Source organism: Tribolium castaneum, chromosome 1, assembly GCF_031307605.1.
Source record: "Tribolium castaneum strain GA2 chromosome 1, icTriCast1.1, whole genome shotgun sequence".
Classification (NCBI taxonomy): Eukaryota; Metazoa; Arthropoda; class Insecta; order Coleoptera; family Tenebrionidae; genus Tribolium; species Tribolium castaneum.
The window spans coordinates 37,140,713-37,160,427 of NC_087394.1; the positions used below are offsets into that span (position 1 = coordinate 37,140,713).

At 36.7% G+C, this 19,715-nt stretch overlaps 3 protein-coding genes across 7 annotated transcripts in view; 2 read left to right on the plus strand and 1 right to left on the minus strand.

The window, feature by feature from the left end:
* Positions 1-2,001: 2,001 nt before the first annotated feature.
* Positions 2,002-3,030, plus strand: Reg-2 (Rhythmically expressed gene 2). Its single transcript, XM_966474.3, has one exon. The coding sequence runs from the start codon at positions 2,122-2,124 to the stop codon at positions 2,893-2,895; it is 774 nt and encodes a 257-aa protein (XP_971567.1). The 5' UTR covers positions 2,002-2,121; the 3' UTR covers positions 2,896-3,030.
* Positions 3,031-5,075: 2,045 nt separating this feature from the next.
* The window catches only part of hiw (highwire), a 35,778-nt gene continuing 21,138 nt past the window's right edge, over positions 5,076-19,715 (plus strand). Inside the window, 21 exon segments of the mRNA XM_064359810.1 lie at positions 5,076-5,496; positions 5,542-6,208; positions 6,343-6,660; positions 6,710-6,877; positions 6,926-7,144; positions 7,192-7,376; positions 7,857-8,044; positions 8,088-8,505; positions 8,554-9,097; positions 9,186-10,224; positions 10,276-10,460; positions 10,507-11,232; positions 11,283-11,714; positions 11,760-11,966; positions 12,024-12,164; positions 12,212-12,390; positions 12,440-12,674; positions 12,725-12,936; positions 12,987-13,184; positions 13,228-13,487; positions 13,540-13,681. Coding sequence (XP_064215880.1) covers positions 5,426-5,496; positions 5,542-6,208; positions 6,343-6,660; positions 6,710-6,877; positions 6,926-7,144; positions 7,192-7,376; positions 7,857-8,044; positions 8,088-8,505; positions 8,554-9,097; positions 9,186-10,224; positions 10,276-10,460; positions 10,507-11,232; positions 11,283-11,714; positions 11,760-11,966; positions 12,024-12,164; positions 12,212-12,390; positions 12,440-12,674; positions 12,725-12,936; positions 12,987-13,184; positions 13,228-13,487; positions 13,540-13,681 — 6,734 coding nt within the window. The 5' untranslated portion in view covers positions 5,076-5,425.
* Positions 13,974-18,799, minus strand: LOC103312213 (hypothetical protein). 5 transcript variants are annotated; one of them, XM_008192311.3, is made up of 3 exons: positions 18,645-18,799; positions 16,830-17,047; positions 13,974-15,315 (listed from the first exon to the last, which is right to left on the minus strand). In XM_008192311.3, the coding sequence occupies exons 2-3, from the start codon at positions 16,992-16,994 to the stop codon at positions 14,113-14,115; spliced, it is 1,368 nt and encodes a 455-aa protein (XP_008190533.1). In that variant the 5' UTR covers positions 16,995-17,047; positions 18,645-18,799; the 3' UTR covers positions 13,974-14,112. The 5 variants fall into 5 exon arrangements, with proteins under 5 accessions (XP_008190533.1, XP_008190532.1, XP_008190537.1 ...); XM_008192310.3 differs by lacking the exon at positions 18,645-18,799 and adding an exon at positions 17,348-17,501; XM_008192315.3 differs by lacking the exon at positions 18,645-18,799 and adding an exon at positions 17,194-17,297.

Genomic DNA, 19,715 nt, shown 5'->3' on the forward strand with positions numbered 1-19,715 from the left:
TTACAATTTGCGCAAAAAATTAACCCGCCACTTTGTCCTGTTTTATTAAAAACTGTCCCAATTCCCGACTTTTCGCCCTCGCAAATTCGGAAATAAACACGTGCGGGTCAACACGGCGTTAATTTTAACGCTGTTAGCTGACAAGGATTTGATTTGCTTCTTTATTATTCATTGCTGTTTGCAACACTTGACTAAAAACCGAAGTAATTTAATTACTCGCTTCTGTTCATACATATTTCAAGCAAACACAAATATCAGTCTTTAAATAATTGCAGGAAATGGCAAAGTTTAAGACTGCAGTTAAGGATAAAAAATGGACTTGTTCGGGGATAAAGTGCACTTGTTTTACTATATCTGAGCGTCTTTAAAGGAACGAGAGTTCAATAAATGCAGTCGAATTGAGTTCGTTTTAATTATTTAGCAATGTGCTTTGAGACAGGAGTCTTGTTATAGCAAAATATGTTTGTTCTAGTTTCTTGTTCAGGATAATATTCCATTTATGAACATCAAATATACATTACCTTAAAAGCCATTATATTTTTTGCGGCTCAAATTAAATTATAAATAATTCAACACATTGTGATAAGAAAATATCGATTGTGATGGAGCAAATTTAAGTTTGTTCGTGATAACAGTAAATTATTGCACTAGTGTTGGAAATCCACTCAACTTGAATTCATAACCGATTAAGTTCCGAAATTATCACCTGATTTTGACATATCAGCTTGAACTATGTAATAGATTTTGTGCCTAATTGGAAATTATTTACCATCATACCCGACTTGTTTTAAGATTGATTGTATTTTTTGCAAGTATTATTGTTCGAAATATTTAACGAAGTAGCTAATACGCAATTAGTCCATTTAATTAACAAAGTTGTACAAATTGTCTCGTTAAATTTCCTGGTTTGGGACGTAGCTGAATATAATGAAAAATAAATAATTTCAAGGGGAATTGCTGCTGTTTTCGTGAAACTCTTCGATCATTCTGTTTAACACACGTCAGATTTTTCTTGACAAATAATAAATCAGTTGCGACTTTTTTATTTGGAAAAATTGTGAAATTGTTTTCCTCCGGTTATCAAGATAAAGTGGATTCCTACGTTTTGAAACAATGGTTGCATGTTGCAATAAAATAGGTTTAATAAATCTAATAAATATGGTTCCAAACTGAAAATACATTGTGAATTGAGAAAATCAGAAATTTCTGAATTGTTTAGCAAATTCAGCAATCGTTTTTCAATTCCTCACTATTTCTTAAATAATTTAAAAAATATTTTAACAGGAAAAGGCGATTTTTCAACTAGTAGTTTCCTTCAAAGGTTTTAAAAATCGATTTAAAAACAAACTAAAATAAATTGAAAATTATGTCTTTTAAATTGGTTTTTCGGGTCAGGTCAGGTCAGATCAATATGTAGCATTTAAAAAAATAAAATCGACCAGTTTGAGGATTTTTTTTCAAAAATTATAAGTTTTTCCTGACTGGAGATAACTAAGTTCTTTTTGGTAATGTTTTACTTTTTTATTTTTTTAAGCCGTTGTTTAATAAAAGGTTCTCAAACTATTTATTGCACAATAAAGTACTAATACGTACAGTCGGTTTACTTCCATAAAAACCATTGTGGTGCAAACAGCGTACTCTTGGCATGAATTTTTATTAGAGTTGTCATGGTAACGGCTTAGTCATTTGCACCACAGTGGTTTTTATGAAAGTGAACCAAAAGTAGTCAGATTATGTTTAATTTTTTGAATGCAAATTTACAATAGTTTGAATTTCAAGTATAAAAAATCACTTTTTTTCGATTTAGCTAAACTTAGCACACCATTTACTTGTCCTGTGGCTTCCTGGGGACCTGATGGTGGTCCACCAGGTGCTTAATCTTTGATTACAATCAAAAAATAATGAAGCCTTCTGTGACAATCATTTTTTTTTGCATTATTTTCCAAAATATCAAGTTTTTCGCTATCATAAACGTCACCCCGCCCCACTCCCGCCGACGCCGCTCCTGCTCCCGACCTTGAGCTTAGTCATCTCTATCAGTTCGATGTAGCCGTGAGTGTCAACCTCAGCAGGACTGAATTCCTGCCATTCAGTCAGTGCAAACTCCTCGTAAGTGCCACAATGAACCTCTCCCGTTTCCGGTTAATAACCTTCGACGTGACCGACACCCTCCTCAAATTCCGCTCGGCTCCGGGCAAGCAATACGGCGAAGTGGGCGCCATGTACGGCGTCCTCGTCGACTCCAACTCACTCAGCGCCAATTTCAAATCACACTGGCATAAAATGAACGCAGAACACCCCAATTTCGGCAAAAATGGCCTTGGCTGGCAAAGCTGGTGGAAGCAAATTGTGGTGGGCACCTTCAAGGACTCTAAATTGGACCTGGACGACCGGAAACTGGACTCAATCGCTTCGCATTTAATCGAATTGTATGAAACCTCCATGTGCTGGCAGCCCAGTTATGGGGCTTTGGGGCTGTTGTCGTATTTGAGACACCGGGGGGTGCCCATGGGGGTGATCTCTAATTTTGACCCAAGACTGGACTCGACTTTGGTCAATACGAAGTTGAGGCACTATTTTAAGTTTGTGACAGCGTCTTATGAAGTCGGAGTGGCTAAACCTAGTCAGGGGATTTTCGAAAAAGCAATGGAAATGTCTGGGATTAGCGATATCAAGCCTGAGGAGTGTCTCCATGTTGGGAACACCGTTCTTTTGGATTATGTTGGGGCCAGGAAGAGTGGATGGAGTGCTGCGTTGATACATGACAAAGACTTGAAACAAGTTAAAGAGAAATATCCCTTCGTTAATGGCAATTACGTGTTTTCGAGTTTGTACGAACTGCATAGATATTTTTTAGAAAATAGTGACGTTAAATTAAGTGCGCAATCGTTTTGAATAAGACCAAAGTATTGTTTTGTTGTATTTATTTTATTTTATTTTGGATCATGTCTCGGAAGACGAATCTTTATCTTATCGCAGTGGAATGAATATGCGATTCTGTGAAACAAAATAAACTGTTTTCAAATCTTATTTCCGAGTTTTATTGTTCCTAATTTTTATTTCGGAAATTACACAAATAAAAACGTCTCGGAGATAGACGATTAAAAAAGAGATAAATGGAATAATTTAAATGACGAATTAAAAAAGATAAATACGCAAAAATCATTTTGACATAATTTATTGGCTTATTAAGAAATTAGGCGCAATAATTATAAGTTTTTGCTGAATCAGCCTTTAGAAAATGTATTTTTTTTACCAAATTTGGTGATTGTTTCGTTTTTGTTGAAAGAAAAATTTGATTTTGGGTCAAAAAACGTGTTTAAATCTTCAGAATTTGCAAAAATAATGTCATTTTTGACATAATTCTGTGATTTATTGGCTTACTTTTTAAGAAATTTTGCGCAATAATTAAGTTTTTGCTGAATAAACACTTAGGAAAGTAAATTTTTGGTCATTTTTGACAAAATTTGATGATTTTTTAGTCCGAAAAGGCGAGTGTAATCTTCTAAAAGTGAAGATGATGCATAGTTGTTGCGAAGACGAAGAAATACAATATGAGAAAAAATTACAAGTCAGATTTTTCAAAGATTCTAACAATGGTTAATGATTAATGAAGAGAATAATCTAGAGAACGAAGATTTTTTTGAAGAAAACGCAAATGCTAATGTTTGAAAAATTCTAATTACTGAGCACTCTACTATAAACATTTGTTCTTTACTTAGTTTTTTTTATTTCCAGTTCTAGAAGCTTCATTTTTTAGTGTTCGTCTAGATCCGCATTTTTTTTCTATTCTAATTTATTCTTGACCTTCCTTTCTCTATTTGCTTCATTTTTACTTCTATCAAACTTCTTTGAAGGGGCAATAAAGGTGTTTTTATGAAATCGCTTCTAATATTATCATTAATTACATCAAGAACTAAAGAAACTGAAAACTGATATTTCCAGAAGTGGAAGAAACAAAAAATAATTAATAATTTTCATAGAAAATAGTAGAAATGATTTTGCTATAAGTACATCATTTTTCATTATCTTTTCTGCTGAGTTTCGGGCCTTTTAATTATCGGCATCTTGTTTTGTAAACACAATTAAAAATCATGTCTGGAAACAAGTAATTATCTTATCTTCCAGGAATGAATCTGCGATTATTTGAAGTAAAACCAAACAACACAAAAAATTCAAATGTGCTGTGTATTATTCTCCCCCGTTTATTGACCATTTAAAATTAAATTTTACGAGTCCCTTGATACAGAGTGAGCTGATCCTATTGGCACCCCAACTAAGGGGGATGATGACCCAAATACACGTGTGGTGTCAACGTTCGCGCATTTGTGATAAAATTTTATATTTAAAAAAGCACACTTGCCGTTTGAAATGACGATAATTCAAAGTCGAAGGACCATAATCGGGAAAAAAGTAGACTTTGACCGATTCAGAGTTCAGAGAAAAGTGTTTGCAATTAACATGCATTATTTTACTCATTACGAGAGGTAATAACAATTTTTTTGGCACTTAATAATTCATATGAAAGCATAATACAGACAATCAGGGTTTTTTTTACCTCTTGTGCCTGGATACAGACTGATAAGAATTGGCAATTAATTGATAAAGCTCCCTAATTACAATGAGCCATTGTTTCGTTTTTTTTTGTTAATAAAAAACAAGAGTACGGCTGATTTTAATGAGATTGTCGCAAAAAATGATCGCCCTTATCGGTTAAACACAACAATTAAATTAGATAGCAATTTTGTCGTGACTTTTACTTAATAATAAAACATTGGTTGAGATAAAATCAAAAAAGCCGCCACCCTTCCATGTTCTTATAGTAGTTTACCGTCTCGTAACTAGATGGATATGACTTACAATCCTTTTAATCCTCTTAAACTGCTTAAAAAAGACAAATTAGCTTTACGAAAGCAAGTAACACGTTACTGGCTTTCAGGATTTATTAAATTAAGATGATGAATTTTTTGTAAGGGTCAAAAAATTCCAGTGTGAACCACTGGAATACACCACCACCAGTGGTACCACACGAGTATAAAATTTTGCTGACTATTCGGCATAAATTAGATTAAATTCAGCTTCCGCAATCAAATTCTGCGACTTGTTTACTCGCAAGTTATTTGAATCAGCTTTGTTTTCGTCTGAATAGTCTTTGTGTTCTAGTGGAATTCAATGTTGTGTTGGTAGCGTTGTTGCTTCTTGTGCGGTGGTTTTGCCGGTTGAATTAAATTTTTGTGTACATTTAAAATTGTTATTAAGTGTGAAACAACCCAAAATTGTCTTTTCAAGCAATGCCACTCAACCCTTCCTCACAACCCTCTATCAAGGGTAACTAAAAATCGATTCGTCCCGGGGATGATTCACCCCCCAAGAAAATCGATAATTTCCTTCGCGTTTTTCTTCCTGTTTGAATAACAGTCACAAAATGCTCCCGGATCCGTTTTATCTCGGCAAATTCTTCCACGAGACTTTTAGAGTTCACCCCGACAGTCAAAAGTAAGTGAAATCAACCCCTAAATCACCACCTAACCTAACTTGTAGAAAACGCCTCGAATGGAAAAAACTCAAAAAGAAAACACTGAAGTCACGTTCGAAACAAAAAAGTAAACTTGAAATCATGTGCGAAAACGATTTTCAATCACCCCCTGAAATGGAGCTCCCTGGTAATGCCTCAGCGTTTGCGGTTTTTGCCTCAATTCGCCTGGCTGTCTTGGACCGATGGATGAGACAAGCCACTCAGGAGTATCTCCAGAGCAGCTGCAGCGCTCCTTTGCAAGACCAGAGCGAGATTGATAGCGATACTGAAGACAACAGCCAGACTAGCACTTATATGCCGATTAAAGTATCAAAAGTTGTGGGTTTGGGGCTCAGATCAGTCTTTGAATTGATCAAAGAGAGCCGTATTACGCATCCAGGGCTTTGCACTAAAGCGTTATCGGCGTTGTTGGATGTTTTGCAAGGGCAGAGTCCTGAGGGACTCAAGTCGGAGCCTCCTGATGTCATAGACCCACTTTTTGATTTGTTGCTTGACTTGGCTTGCATGCATGGGCCGGAAAGTTCGGTTCCAAATGACGGAACACATCTGACTGCAATCGCGTGCGCTTGTCTTTTGTCTCTGGTGGTCGTTAGGGGAGATACGGGGAAGTACCTGTCGGCCACTGCGGCGCTTCTGATGTGTCCGAGGGCGCTGTCTGTGCAAAATATTCAGGTATTTTACCCAATTATTCGGGAAAAAATGTATAGGATCGTCATATTTATGAAACAATTTTATTGAAACAAAAATTATTTTGTTGTGGGAAAATGTTTTTTTCTCGTCGTCATTTACAAAATCAATGATTGTAGATGCCGGCGGTTTTGTCATCCCTGCAAAGAAGCGTCCAAGGTGTGCTTTTGGGTAAAATGATCCGACCTGATTGGATCACTTATGGAGTACCAAGTAATTCAAAAATTGATTCATTTTTCGTAAAAATGCCACACGATTTGCAAAATCAAATGTTATCCTTGAAATCGCTTGCTTGTGACGGTCAATATTTGTATTTATTCACTTCGAATGGGCTTTTTAAAATTGGTACTGGTTATGGTGGTACTGTGAAAGGTCATGTGTATTTTTGGAAGCCTGATTTTTATCCAAACGACAATGGGACGTTAGTGTTTTGCACGGTATTACCAATTTTTGTACAAAAAAACATCGTTTAAAAAATAATTTCAGGACAATTTGTATTTGAAACTAAACGGACGTCGAGGCAATGAATTTTTAATTGTTGAAAGGACAAATTTGTTGATTTCTGGCTCAGTACCATTGCATAGTCGGGACGAAAGTGCGTCGGTTGTTTTCTCAGATGGTGATAATTTAGGAACGATTTCTCCATCCCGTGACGTAATTCGTACCAAATCATAATTTTCTCAATTAAATTCCGATTTTTAGGACGGTTTTGTTGTCCGTATTTTAAACCAATTAACTTCACCTGCTTCTCTAGTCAATGAACTACCCTTAAAACTGGCCCGTAAATGTGTCGATGTTTTCGGGATTGCTTCCTTCGACGAAGAAGGAAACTCTCATACTGTTAACACCGGAAGTGAGGACGAAATTGCGGCGATTTGTGCCGGAAAAGAATTTGGTCTAATTAAAACAACAACCGGAAAAGTAACAATTCATTAATTTTCTTGACATTTTTTTAACGTTAACTGTAGGTTTTATACTGTGGTAAAGCTTCAGCTTTGGGTATCAAACAAGCCGGAGTTCGGACCGGAAAATGGTCAGAACTCGTCCTAACAAAAACACCCAAAGTCACCCATATTGCAGTGGGCCATGATGGGTTACATGCCATTTTATTAACTGAAGATGGGTCGGTTTTCTTCGCCGGGACGGCACGCAGGTTAGTAAGAATATAACACAAGTAAATTGTTTAACACTTTTTTAAACTAACTCTTTAACTTGTATTTTGTTAGAGGTCTGGATTTTATTCAAAAATCGCAGTTTAAAAAAACTTATAAAGGTTTTAACCAATAATGTTTTTCGCGAACAGATTGTGTTTTACGATTTTTTTAAAGAAGTATCATAACTGTTTATTTTATTAAAAGTTTTAAGTTATTTACATACAAAACCATACACTTGGAGCTGTCCAAATAATCTATGACACACAGAGTGTTCCACAAAAATAAGCATTTATTAAAAGAAATAACATTTTGACACAAATACTGCTAATAATTGAATCTTTCTTTCTTTTGTTTTTTATATTTTTTCCTTAAATTTAATATACTTCTAGACTTAACATTTTGATAAGCTTTTGTATTGTAATTATTGTTTCTGTTCGAGCGTTCTCTTTTACTTCTTGTACTTTTTGTCATAAAAATAGGGGCGAAGATGGTGACCAAAGTAAGGTCCGGAGACAACCCAAACCAATCAAACCCAAAAAAATGATCAAAGTTGACGGCCAATTTATTGTTTCGGCGGCTTGTAACAACGGAACAACGGCTTTAGTGACCCGAGACGGTGAATTATTAATGTTTGGGAAAGATACAGCTCATGTTGATGCCACTTCAGGTATTTACCTATTTTTGCCAACAGTTGGTAACACTAATTGTAGGTTTAGTTTGCAATTTAAAAGGTGAATTTATTGTGCAAGTAGCCTTGGGTAAGGCCCATGCCGTGGCTTTGACAAGTAAAGGTCAAGTGTTCACTTTTGGTATTAATAATAAGTTTCAATGTGGACGTGATTTCGTCTCGTTAAATAAAGAAGGGACTTCCCATAATATCGTCGCTATGGATACGTGTGGTACCCAAGACGAGCACGACCTCTATGAAGAAATCGACGAAAATCGCAAAGAAGGGGAAAATAGTGCTGGGAGTTCTGATAATGTTATCGAACCCCAACAAAATATGTGTCCAGCTGGGATGCACTCCTGGCATGATGATAAATGCATGATTTGTACGATTTGTCGTGAATGCACTGGATATTCCATCAGTTGTCTCTCCTCAATGAGTGCAGACCGAAACCCTGGCCAGTGAGTCAAAACCGCCGAAAATTATTTCGCTTAATTCAATTTTTCCAGGGAGTGTGGTTGTGGTGAAGGCGACAGTGGTTGTTCAGTCTGCGGTTGTTGTCGAATTTGTGCACGAGAGGTCGTTGATAATTCTGAACTAGCCGACTTGGCTGGAATGATGCGTTTAGACTTGATTTTCCGCGACAAAGTTTTAATTCCCCCGAGGCAAAGAACCAAATTACACGAACAAATTCACAGTCGTTTAGAAGAACGTAAAAATCGGGGCCGTAAATCCGGACCTGGACCGAGTAAACAAACGGCGAAAATCAAATCGTTACGACCTGCCGTCTCAGCCACTCCGATACATAGATCAACCAATAATACAACCAGACAATGTAATATTCTCGGAATGGGTACTAACACAACTAGTAGAAAAAATTCCGTATGTTATGTGTGAGTTGTAGTGAAGGAACAAGCCGGTTCTGATGTCGAACGTGACGCTACGAGGATTGCTTGTCTACCACCGGCAAAAATTCACATTCCTTCTGATAGTCCGGTTGTGCAAATTGCGTGTGGGTTGCATCATAGTGTGCTGTTATTGCAAAATGGACAGGTCAGTTGTTTTCAGAACTTTCAATATTCTGAAGTTTCATTTATAAGTAGCCGTTTAAAAATTTTGAGGCTTGTTTATGATATTTCAGGTGTATAGTTTTGGCTCGAATTTATACGGCCAATTAGGCTGTGGCGATATCCTTGCAAAAAATAGTATACAACTCGTGCGATTACCATGTAGTGCCATCCACATAGCGGCTGGAAGTAACCACACTGTGATTTTAACATCAAAAGGCGAAGTTTACACTTTTGGCAACTACCAGAAAGGGCAATTAGGACGCAACCCACCTTCTGTATCCCCTCAAGACTCATCTCAACCCGGTCAGAGCACCAGTTCGCGTTATAGCAACCCTAGAACCCCCTGGTATTGCATCCCGGCCCTCATTCCAAACATAGGCCCCAAACACGGTCGCAGAGCCACTTGGGTTGGGGCTTCAGGTGACCAAACTTTTCTCAAAATTGACGAAAGTTTGATAAATTCAGTTAGTATATCGAAATCAATCGTCACAGCTAATAAAAACTCGATTGTTCTGTTACCGAGTCATGAAGAGACAGCGAAAAGTTTCAAATGTTTAGTGATAAATAAACGAGACGGGAATTGCAATTCGTTTAAAGGTCTTGAACAAGTTGATTTTTGCAATAAAATTGTTTGTATGGACCCGATTTATAACGTGTTATGGTCGTACAACCCGCTTAACCATGAAATCACCTGCCACAACATTATCGCAACCGAATTACAAACACGCAATTCGATTAAAACCTTCGATAATAAATTTTTATTTCAAGTGAAGACTTTAAATGAAGGTGCAACAGAATGTGATGATTTAGATTTAGCAACGATTCTCTCACCTGAACTGTCGTTACCGGTTATAACCAATTGTCACGTGACGCGCTTTCAAGCCGCCATTAATTTATTGTGTTGCTTGGATACGCTTACTTTAGCACATGATTTACAAATGGCCGCGGTGAAGGAAGAAATTGACGATCGACAATTGGTGTCAGGGAAACAATACTCAAAGGAGGATTTTCAAAGTGTTAACCGATTTGAAAATCATGGCGGGGGCTGGGGTTACTCTGGACATAGCATTGAAGCGGTTAGGTTCATGGCCGACACTGATATCTTACTAGGTTAGTGCTTGTTGTTTTCCATTGGTTGTATTATAATTTTGTGACCAATAGGTGGGTTCGGTTTGTTTGGGGGACGTGGTGAGTACACCGCCAAGTTAAAATTGTTAGATATTGGACCTGATGGAGGTGAGCAAGAAGGTGATGGTGAATTATTGGCTGAAACAGAAGAGGTTCCGTATGAGTGTGGTCCCAGACAAAAATATCCGTTGTTGTTTGATGAACCAATCCAGTTACAAGTTAGTTACAAATTTGGTGTTTTGTTTTATTTGGCGAAATTTGTAGGCGCACCGTTGGTACGTCGCTTGGTGTCGTATAAGTGGACCTAGTAGTGATTGTGGTTCTTCGGGTCAAGCTATGGTAACGACAGAAGACCAAGTTTTGTTTTATTTTAAATCATCCAAGAAATCCAACAATGGGACTGACGTCAATGCTGGTCAAATCCCCCAATTGTTGTACAAAGTGATAACACCGGAAAATCACGCACCGCCGAGACAGGTCGATATTGCAGAGCCCGTTCATATCCTGTCGAAGGATTTTTCAAGGACTGTGACTAAAGAATGCTTCCAAAGCCTGCTTTCTTTGTTACAATGGTCGTGGAATACGTTCAAATGGGGGGTTGTTGAAGGACAATCAATTAAAAATATGTACACTAATCTCGAATTGGAACGCTTGGTTTATATCAGTAGAGCCAGTTTGAGACTTATTCATACATATACCAATGAGATTTATCCAAATCAAATCATTAAAAAAATTCCTTTGGAAAATGTACAATTGGCTGAAAGTATCGGCGATGTTCGAACTCTCCTAAAGCAAATACTGTCGGATAATTTACCAGCTCTCATGAATAAAAAATCAAGCAAGGGGAAAAACTACAGTCAGAACTTTGTAATGATGAATGGTATTTTGGAAGAGTGTCACAATACGTTCGTTGCTTGTTTTCATGCCTTTTACCCGACGGCCTATTTGAAGTGGAACTGTCTTTGTGACCTGCTTTCCGAAATTGATAAAGTAATTAATTAAACGTTATTAAACAAAAAAATTAATGATCGTTATTACAGGAATCTAACCGATCATCATCTTTAAACAGCCAACGTTTGTTAAGTGCAGTCTTATGCGCCCTTTGCGCCCCCAGTGTACGTCTCAGAAGCACTTTTCCATTACTTGGAAGCACCATAGGTTCCGACAGTTCGCTTCATCGAGGCTTAAGTCCCTCAGACAATACCGGACTCCCAATGATGAGTATCTCAGACTCACATCATTACCCGATCCTGGTTGAACAAATGAGTTACAAGAGCCAGATGGACTGTTATTTGGGTCCTTTATGGCAATGGAAGGACGTCCTTGATCGTTTATTACAAATTGTTTCCGAACCAATCAACCAAACTTTGAAAAATAGCAAAACGTTGTCATTGCCTGGTCTTACGCGACATTGTTGCCATTTATTGGCACGAGTCGTAGCGGAGTTGGTCCACCAATGCAGTGCGACAGATGTGCGTAAAACTATGAAATAAATTTGGGTTAAGTGTGTTTTTTAGGAGGATTTACAAAACGGATGCGGGCGTATTTTACACATGACAACGTCACGCTTTACACGAACCAACCAATCACGTACTTGGAATACCGGAAATGGGTCTCCCGATGCCATTTGTTTCCAAGTTGACCGGCCCGGAATTTCCATCGCAGGAGTCGGGGTGTATGGCGGGATCGGCCATTATGAATACGAATTGGAATTATTGGAAGATGTAAGTGCGACTCTCGTCACCGGCTCGGGTCCTAATTTTCTCACCGTGTTTCTTTAGCAAAGTTCATTGAGTGGTTCCGAAAGCCATACTCACACCCAGCGTTGGAATAGTTTAGAAATTACAAGAGGATCATTCGTTCCGGAAGACTTTGCCCCTGATATAATTGAAATAAAGTTTGATAGGGCCGTACCTATTAAAGTAAGTATTTGGTGTTTTTGTGTTGTTGTGTAACCTAGTCCATGCAGGAGAATATTAAATATGCAATAAGATTGCGGAATCACGGTGGTAGAACTAACAATGGTGATGGAGGATTGAATTCGGTGAAAGGTTCAGATAACACGACTTTTACATTTTCCACTTGTTCGTTGAGTTTTAACGGCACGACACTTACAAGGGGGCAAATACCGGTCATTTTGTACTATAGGTACCGTAGTTACATACTTAATTTTTTCTCTCATTACAATTGATTGTAGTAATCCAGTCGAGTGTGGTAAAACATCAACAACGAAATTAGAACAACAAGCACGGAAAGCTGCTCTATCAATGGCTACTGCGATAATACACAATGCGTGTGATTTAATGGCCGCAGCGCGTGAAAAAGCCGAAGAAATTTCATCCGCTGAAATTTTAAGTAACTCATATATGGTCACCACTTTGTTACCACTAGTTTTGGCACATATTAGTCCTTTGGCAACTAGTGATCCACGAGTGGGTAGATGGCGCTTGTTTCGGTACTCTTATAAGCAATTTGATTGTAGAGTGCCGTGCATATTCTAACCCTGATTCAAGAAATACTCCCACATGTCTCGGCTTTAAATTTATTAGGGGGTTCCACCCCAGTAACCACTAAATCACTCGTGACGTCAAGTACTCAAGACACTATTGATTATAGGACGAATACAACCAGTCATCACTATACGTGGGTTGAGGGTGAGCACCCCTACAAACCAGCAACGGTATCAAATTACCGGTAATACAGTTTCCTGTGTCGTAAAACCCCGCTAAATTGTTGATTTCTAGCGTAATTTTCCCCGACAGTGTCAAATGGATGACTCTAGAATTTGATCCAAATTGTTCCACTGCACAGCCTGAAGATTTATTACAATTGTACGTCCCGTCCCTTGATTTTTCACTTAAAACGAGCAAAATCTACGATTTGGATGAGTCCGAATCGCCACCGTTGCCCTATTGGCCCGTTTTACACAAATTCACAAGCTGGTAATTTAATCCAAGTTGTGAATTTTTGGAACGTTGTGTTTAGCTTGCAGTGGCCCACAAATTCGGTGGTTCTGCCCGGAAATGAAGTGATTTTTTCGCTCGAAACTGCGTCCGATTATTTAAAAGACGATAGATCAAGTTCGTACGGTTTCAAATGTTTGGTGGTGGGTTATGAGTGGCCACCTGCCGGACATGGGAGTAGTATTTTAGGGTTGAAACATTTGGAGGCGGAATTGGCGTTTTTGGGAGGGATGTGTGCTGCAAGTATGATGAAAAAAGATTTACAATTGCCCACAATTGGAGGTGGGTTTATTTTGGTGGTTTATTTGTTTTTGGAATAATTGGGGTTTTGTAGGTGATGATGAAATTGATGTGGAGATCGCGGAAGCAGTGGCGGCACAAACATTAAACGTTCATGGGTCGTTGTTGTCGAAAGGTCTGGCCTTGAGTAGTCCTCCAACTGTAAATCAGGCATTGGATGGAATGTTGCCGTATAGGTGAGTGTTTGTTTATTGTTTGAATTAGCACAAAATAGGAAGTTCTATAAATAAATTATATGGCTTTGGTGGCAGATGATTATAATACCAATAAAAAGCCAGAAATGCAAACTGTGGCTAAAATCAGATCTGGAACAAATAATTGATTTTAAAAATAGAAAAAAGTCTCTCTCCTCAAATTAAATCACAATTATTTCTTATCAATACAAACACTGCAATTTTTTGTGTTATAACTCGACTTAAAGACAAACAATTTTTTGACCTAGTTGGGGATTTAAAAATGAATCAGTCGTTCGTTTACTACTTTATTTTCGGTAACTGAGTCAATTATTTATACAATTTTTATGTACATGTACACGTTTATGAAGCAATTCGTACCAAAATAAATTAAAACCTAGTTCTAGTATCAGTCCAACAATACTGTGCAATGACTATAAATCGGTGGTCAAGAGATCAGCTCGTTCCACTATCACATGAAGTTCCGTTTCACGATAAGTCCTTCCATCCGGAACAATCATACTTAAATTCCCATTTTTGGTACCTTTCTCACTACCGTATTTCTTGCTCAAATACACTCTACGATAATACACCACAAGAACAGTCCCGATGATAACACAGAGAGTAAAAACCACAACGACAATAACAATAACAGTGGAGTAACTCTGAATAATCGAACACTTGTTGGTTTTGAATTCCTTGACAGTAACAAATTCCCTCTCGTGCCAACACTTAATTTCCGAGTAGAATTCAGTGTCTTTAATATTGTGGTCGATGCTTGTGCAATCACACGTCTCGTTGATGAACAAATTGGCAAATTTCGGCCGGAAATTTTCGTTAACAGTCAAAGAATCTCGCGTTAATTTGGTAAAAACGTTGGAATCGAACGACATTGTCGCCTCAATCGCCGTTTCATCCGGATTGAGATCGATTCCAAGGAACGCACCGTCGTTAATTACGTTGAATTTATTGCTACGGAACAGAACATCCCCTCGTGTGGTCACTTTAAACGCTTCGGCGTCCAAATGGTTGATTGTAGTGTCGCTAACTTGGAAATTACGAGGGTTGAAAACGATGAAACCCCCTGGGCGTACAGTGTCAAACACACAATTCGTGACTTTAAAACTGTTGTAAACTGTGACGTTGAACACGAACCGGCTTGTAATAATCGTGGATTTAACGCCGTTCAGTTCGAAATTATCCGTTGAAAATTTCTTGAAGGCTTGTTCCCGTGCATTTAGCAATTCGACGTTTCGCAAAACGATCTCCTGTGTCTGTCTCAGGGAATTAAAAGCGAACGGTGATAAATTCTGAACGGTGACTCCATCGAATCGGATTTTATTAATGCGGCCTTCGAAGGTGTACGAAGAAATTGTTCCAATGGTTGAATTTTCGATTTCGATTTGAAGGGAAGGTGTGCTGATGTCGTAGGGTTCGTCATGATGGTCTATGTCTCGATAGCCGTACCATTTTAAGCTGTGTTCGTCGAAATTTAGTGATTGGATTGATTTTAATTTGATGTTGCGAAGATTACGCATTTCTGTAATTGATTCCGGGCCGAAACGAACCGATTTACAGTGGATCTCAATGCTGGAGGTGTCGTAACTCGAGATGGATTTTTTCGTGATGTACATTTCCTGGAATTTGGAATTGATTGATCATTATATGGGTCGTTGGCTTCGGCTTGACCTAATTTTAATTTGTTGATGTGTGATAAATGATAATAAAGCGCCGACACGTCATGTAATGCGTGAAGGTCGTTCAACATTTGGAATAAATAATTATCTAGGTGTTGGATAATCTCTCAGAAAAAAAGAAGAGATGAACTCTTTTAGTTGTTTTTCTTGAAGTTAGACAGTTTAGACAATTAATATTTCAGCCCTTCATTCCAAATTATTCAAGGATTCTGAATCTGTGTTCATTTTTTGACTACGAGCGATAGTTTTTAAAATGTGAGCGAAAGTTTGAGGACTACTTAAAACTGAGTTTATGAAAATGCAAATTATAAAATAAAAGCTCGCCTTTTTTTACGAAAATTATGTTAATTTTCCTTTTTTGAGTATTTGACAACATTTTTTGATTCAGTTTTTTTTGCAAATATACAATTTTTTTCTATTTTTGAGTGGATTAATTGTTTTGTGAATTTTTATCCAAATTTTCAAATGCATTTTATTCATCGTACAGACGATTTAGTACATTTTTTTAGGCAAGAAATTGTAAGCCCATTTTTTAATAAAAAGTAATAATTTATTTCAATATTAAAGCCTTTCTCCTTTGGTAATATTTGTTTTAATTCTCTAAATCTTAATCAGATCTCTATTTTACTGATGAAAATTGGTGAAAACAGCTGGTTTTGACACCAGCAAATGTGTTCATGACGTATCAAAGCATGGAAAAGCTGGAAAAACCTCTTTGTCGAGATTAACGATTAATTCAATAATAAAAAGCGTCTAATTGCTTTTACTCTGCGCTCGTTTGACATTTTTTCTCTTTGTGTTTAAAATTAAATTTTGTGATAATCTTTCTTTTCATATCGGCTTAATAGTGAGTAGTAATGTTGTTTTAATGTTCTTAAAGACGAAAAATAATATAAAAATTTCTCTTCCTTTATTCAGAAAAATTACTATCTATAAAAATCTTTTGTTGTACAAATAAGAATTATACAATAAAACGGAGAATTATTTTTTAATATCACTAATCGGATAGTTATTTTATTACTAAAGAGTTGGAATATTTTTTGTTTAAAAATATAATAGAAAGAGTCCGAGTTAGTTGTTCTGAATGGACAAAATGTACTCATATTATAGTACATGTTATCGCTTTATGTAGTTTGTTTTTAAACAGCATAACATGTTTTTTTAGGAAAACTAACAAACTATTAAAAATAATTTTCCATTAATGTTCTTTTATGTTTTTGGCCTATTAAGCGGTAAATCTTAACTTTTAGTATCGCCAGCATTATGATAAATTAGTGCGCAAATACACATTTCCGCCCACATAGATCCTAAAACTCAATCATGACATTTAAGCATTGTACACCTATTCTAAAATAAATATTGGTAAAAAGTTGTTGTATTTGGCCAGCCCTGGTCACCATGAATCATTCATTATATTTGAACAGTGTTGAGAAAAATTAAATTATTACAATTACCTCGGCATCATCCCGACACAAGCAGACAACTCCTGGACTAATTCCACCTATCCATCTACATCCAAACACCGGATTATCGGTGATGTGTTCATAATTTCCGGTTAAAATTGCGGAACATAAAGTAAATATTAACGAAACGACTGCTCCCGTTTCAGATGTCTTCATTTTTTATTCCTTGGAAGGATCATTTTTCTCGTTGCGAAACCCACAAAGACTAGCTGAAAAAAAATGGTTTTACGGTTAAAGATCTCGGCGCTTATTTGTTTAATGATACACTAAATTAAACATGACACGGTGAGTGCTTGAGTTTATGAAATTAAGACCGACCTCTTAAAGAGGAAGCTTCATTTAAATCATTACTTACACACTCGACAATTAGGCTGGAGCCACATTTGGCGAAAATTTTGAAACATTATTAGACTTACACAAGTTTTATTTGTTTAGGTGTTGATAAGATTAGAAAAGTCGTGGCACAATTAAAGCAGGTGTACTTGTACTTAACTCAATTTTTCTCTTACTTTGTGTTGGAAAAGGTAATTTTCACAGTTATTGCGTTTCAGAAAACTTGTTTTTTCGGGAAACAATGTTATCACAACACGTCACTACTGATTATGGACAAAATCTCACACCGACGTGAACATTTATTGTTATCGACTATCGATGTGTTCGCGGTAAAGCAAGTCCACGGTGACTAAAGGATTGAATTGCGCGTACGTAAGCTCGAATGAAGATAAGCTCGAGCGTTCAATTCAATTCTTTTAGAATGATGGAAATGCATTGAAAGAGTTACAATGTTTGGAGAGGGATGTGCTGTTTATTTTTGTTTGGGGTTTTAGGGAGTTTTTATGAGCGGAACTGTGTGGTTTGGGTTTTGTTTGATTCTCATCGTTTTTGGGGAAACGAAACTGGGACGGATATTTGGTACTTCCCAGGAAAATCACACTTGCAACATTTTATTTCCGAATAAAAAAATTATAAATAGACCCCTGCCACCCCTTACGGTGGGAAAATTAGAGCATATCATGAATGTGTTTAAATTAATTTGGAACGTATTCGTTCATTGTCGATCAATAGAACTTCATCGATTGAAAGCTTTATGTCGCCACGACCATTCTTTTATTTGCTTTTATACAATGCCGTAGAGGGTTGTGTAATCCCCTATTCACATCTGTTGCACCCACAACAATTCTCTCCAGATTTTGAATCGTAAGCAGCAGCTGTACGAAAATAGCTTCGGAAAAAATATAAAATAGATCATGAAATCAATCTCAAGCGGAATTGTTTTAAAACCACACACACAAACGGAATCTCTGCTGTTATCCACATGTTCAGTGTCGGGTTTATTCTCAGTTCACTAGCATTTGCAATATGTAATAAACATCCTTTTTTCGCGCTAATAACGTAAAATGTCACGTTCTGTGTGCACTTGCACTAAAAATCATCATGACATAATTAAACGTGGGCGTTTTCATTGATATTATTTAGATGTGACTTGTATTGATCCCGGTGCCAAAAATTTAGCAATCGCGTATTTATAAACCAGATTTTTGCTTTAATGGAGAGTAATTAACCGTTTTATTGTGCGTTAAAATTTTGTAGAGATTCCAAAAATATCACTCGCTTAATTACTTAAATTGGTGATCTTTGAACGTTGCATGCGTAATAATAAAGGTGGACACTGCTTGTAACTGTGTGTTTACATATTTGAAATGCAGCTAATTTGAAACAAGGACGTTTTTTGTTAGATTCGCACAATAGATGATGCACGCGCAATTAATACAAATCGAGCGGCGTTTATTTCATGCAAATTTTTACCTCACAAATTTTTATCACACCACAACACAACACAACTAGTCTTGAAGTCGGTGGTTTCGCAAATGATCACAAGGATGTTGTTTTGACGGCGGCGAGTTGCCATGACGATGACGCCGTGCGTCGTCGTCTAACTAATCGACGCCCGTTTTTAATTCGTTGAGAGTTGCATGTGGAATGCATTGATTGTTACGCAATGAGGTCTTTTACATCGTTGTAATTGTGTAATTATATTTAATTGAGGAGGTGAATCGATCGAGATGTGTGTAATTTGTAAATGGAGTGGATTGCATGAGCTAATTTTAGAGCAAGGAAATTAAAAATGCAAGCGCGGGGTGAAAAATGCAATTACTTTGAGTTTGTTTTGTTGGTAGTTGGGTGGGAATGTGTCTGCGTTTCAACGAATTTATTTGTTTGAACTAGACGCAAAGTTTTATGGTTACATAAAATTTTGAGTGAATTTATGTAAATTGTGGAAATATTTTGTGATTATTTTAAATTTTTCAACTGGTTCCGATAAATAAATGGAATAAAAACACAAACAGCATTTAACAGAATATGAACAATTTTCTATATATATTATACTATTTCGAAAACCCATTACTACGACTTGACTGTTGACTGAATTTTTTTTTATTAACATTAAATAACTGTTCCACACCAAAATCTTTAATTCACAATAATTTTAAAAATGGATTTTCTTGGCTGTGTTTGAATATTTTTATTGGCACTTTCTCATTCAGAAAAATGGACAAAAGCTCGCCCAAAAATAAGTAGTCTCTATTGATTTTCTGATGCAGAATCCTAATTTGAAAGGCATTTGTTTCTGTCGGTCTTACTTTTTCGTATTATCGTCTTGTTCAAGTGCTACGTTTTTAAAAGGCGACAATTTTCAAATTCGCATTCCAGGACTCAAAAAACCTAATGTAAAAAATCTATTGTTTAACAAATTAAAATTTAAAAATGCACCTATTTTTTTAAACTTACCTACATTTATTGTTACAAAATGCCTCAAACGAACTTACCACCTAATTTGAAACGTTTACTAATTTTGAAATTAAATATTAAAGTTTG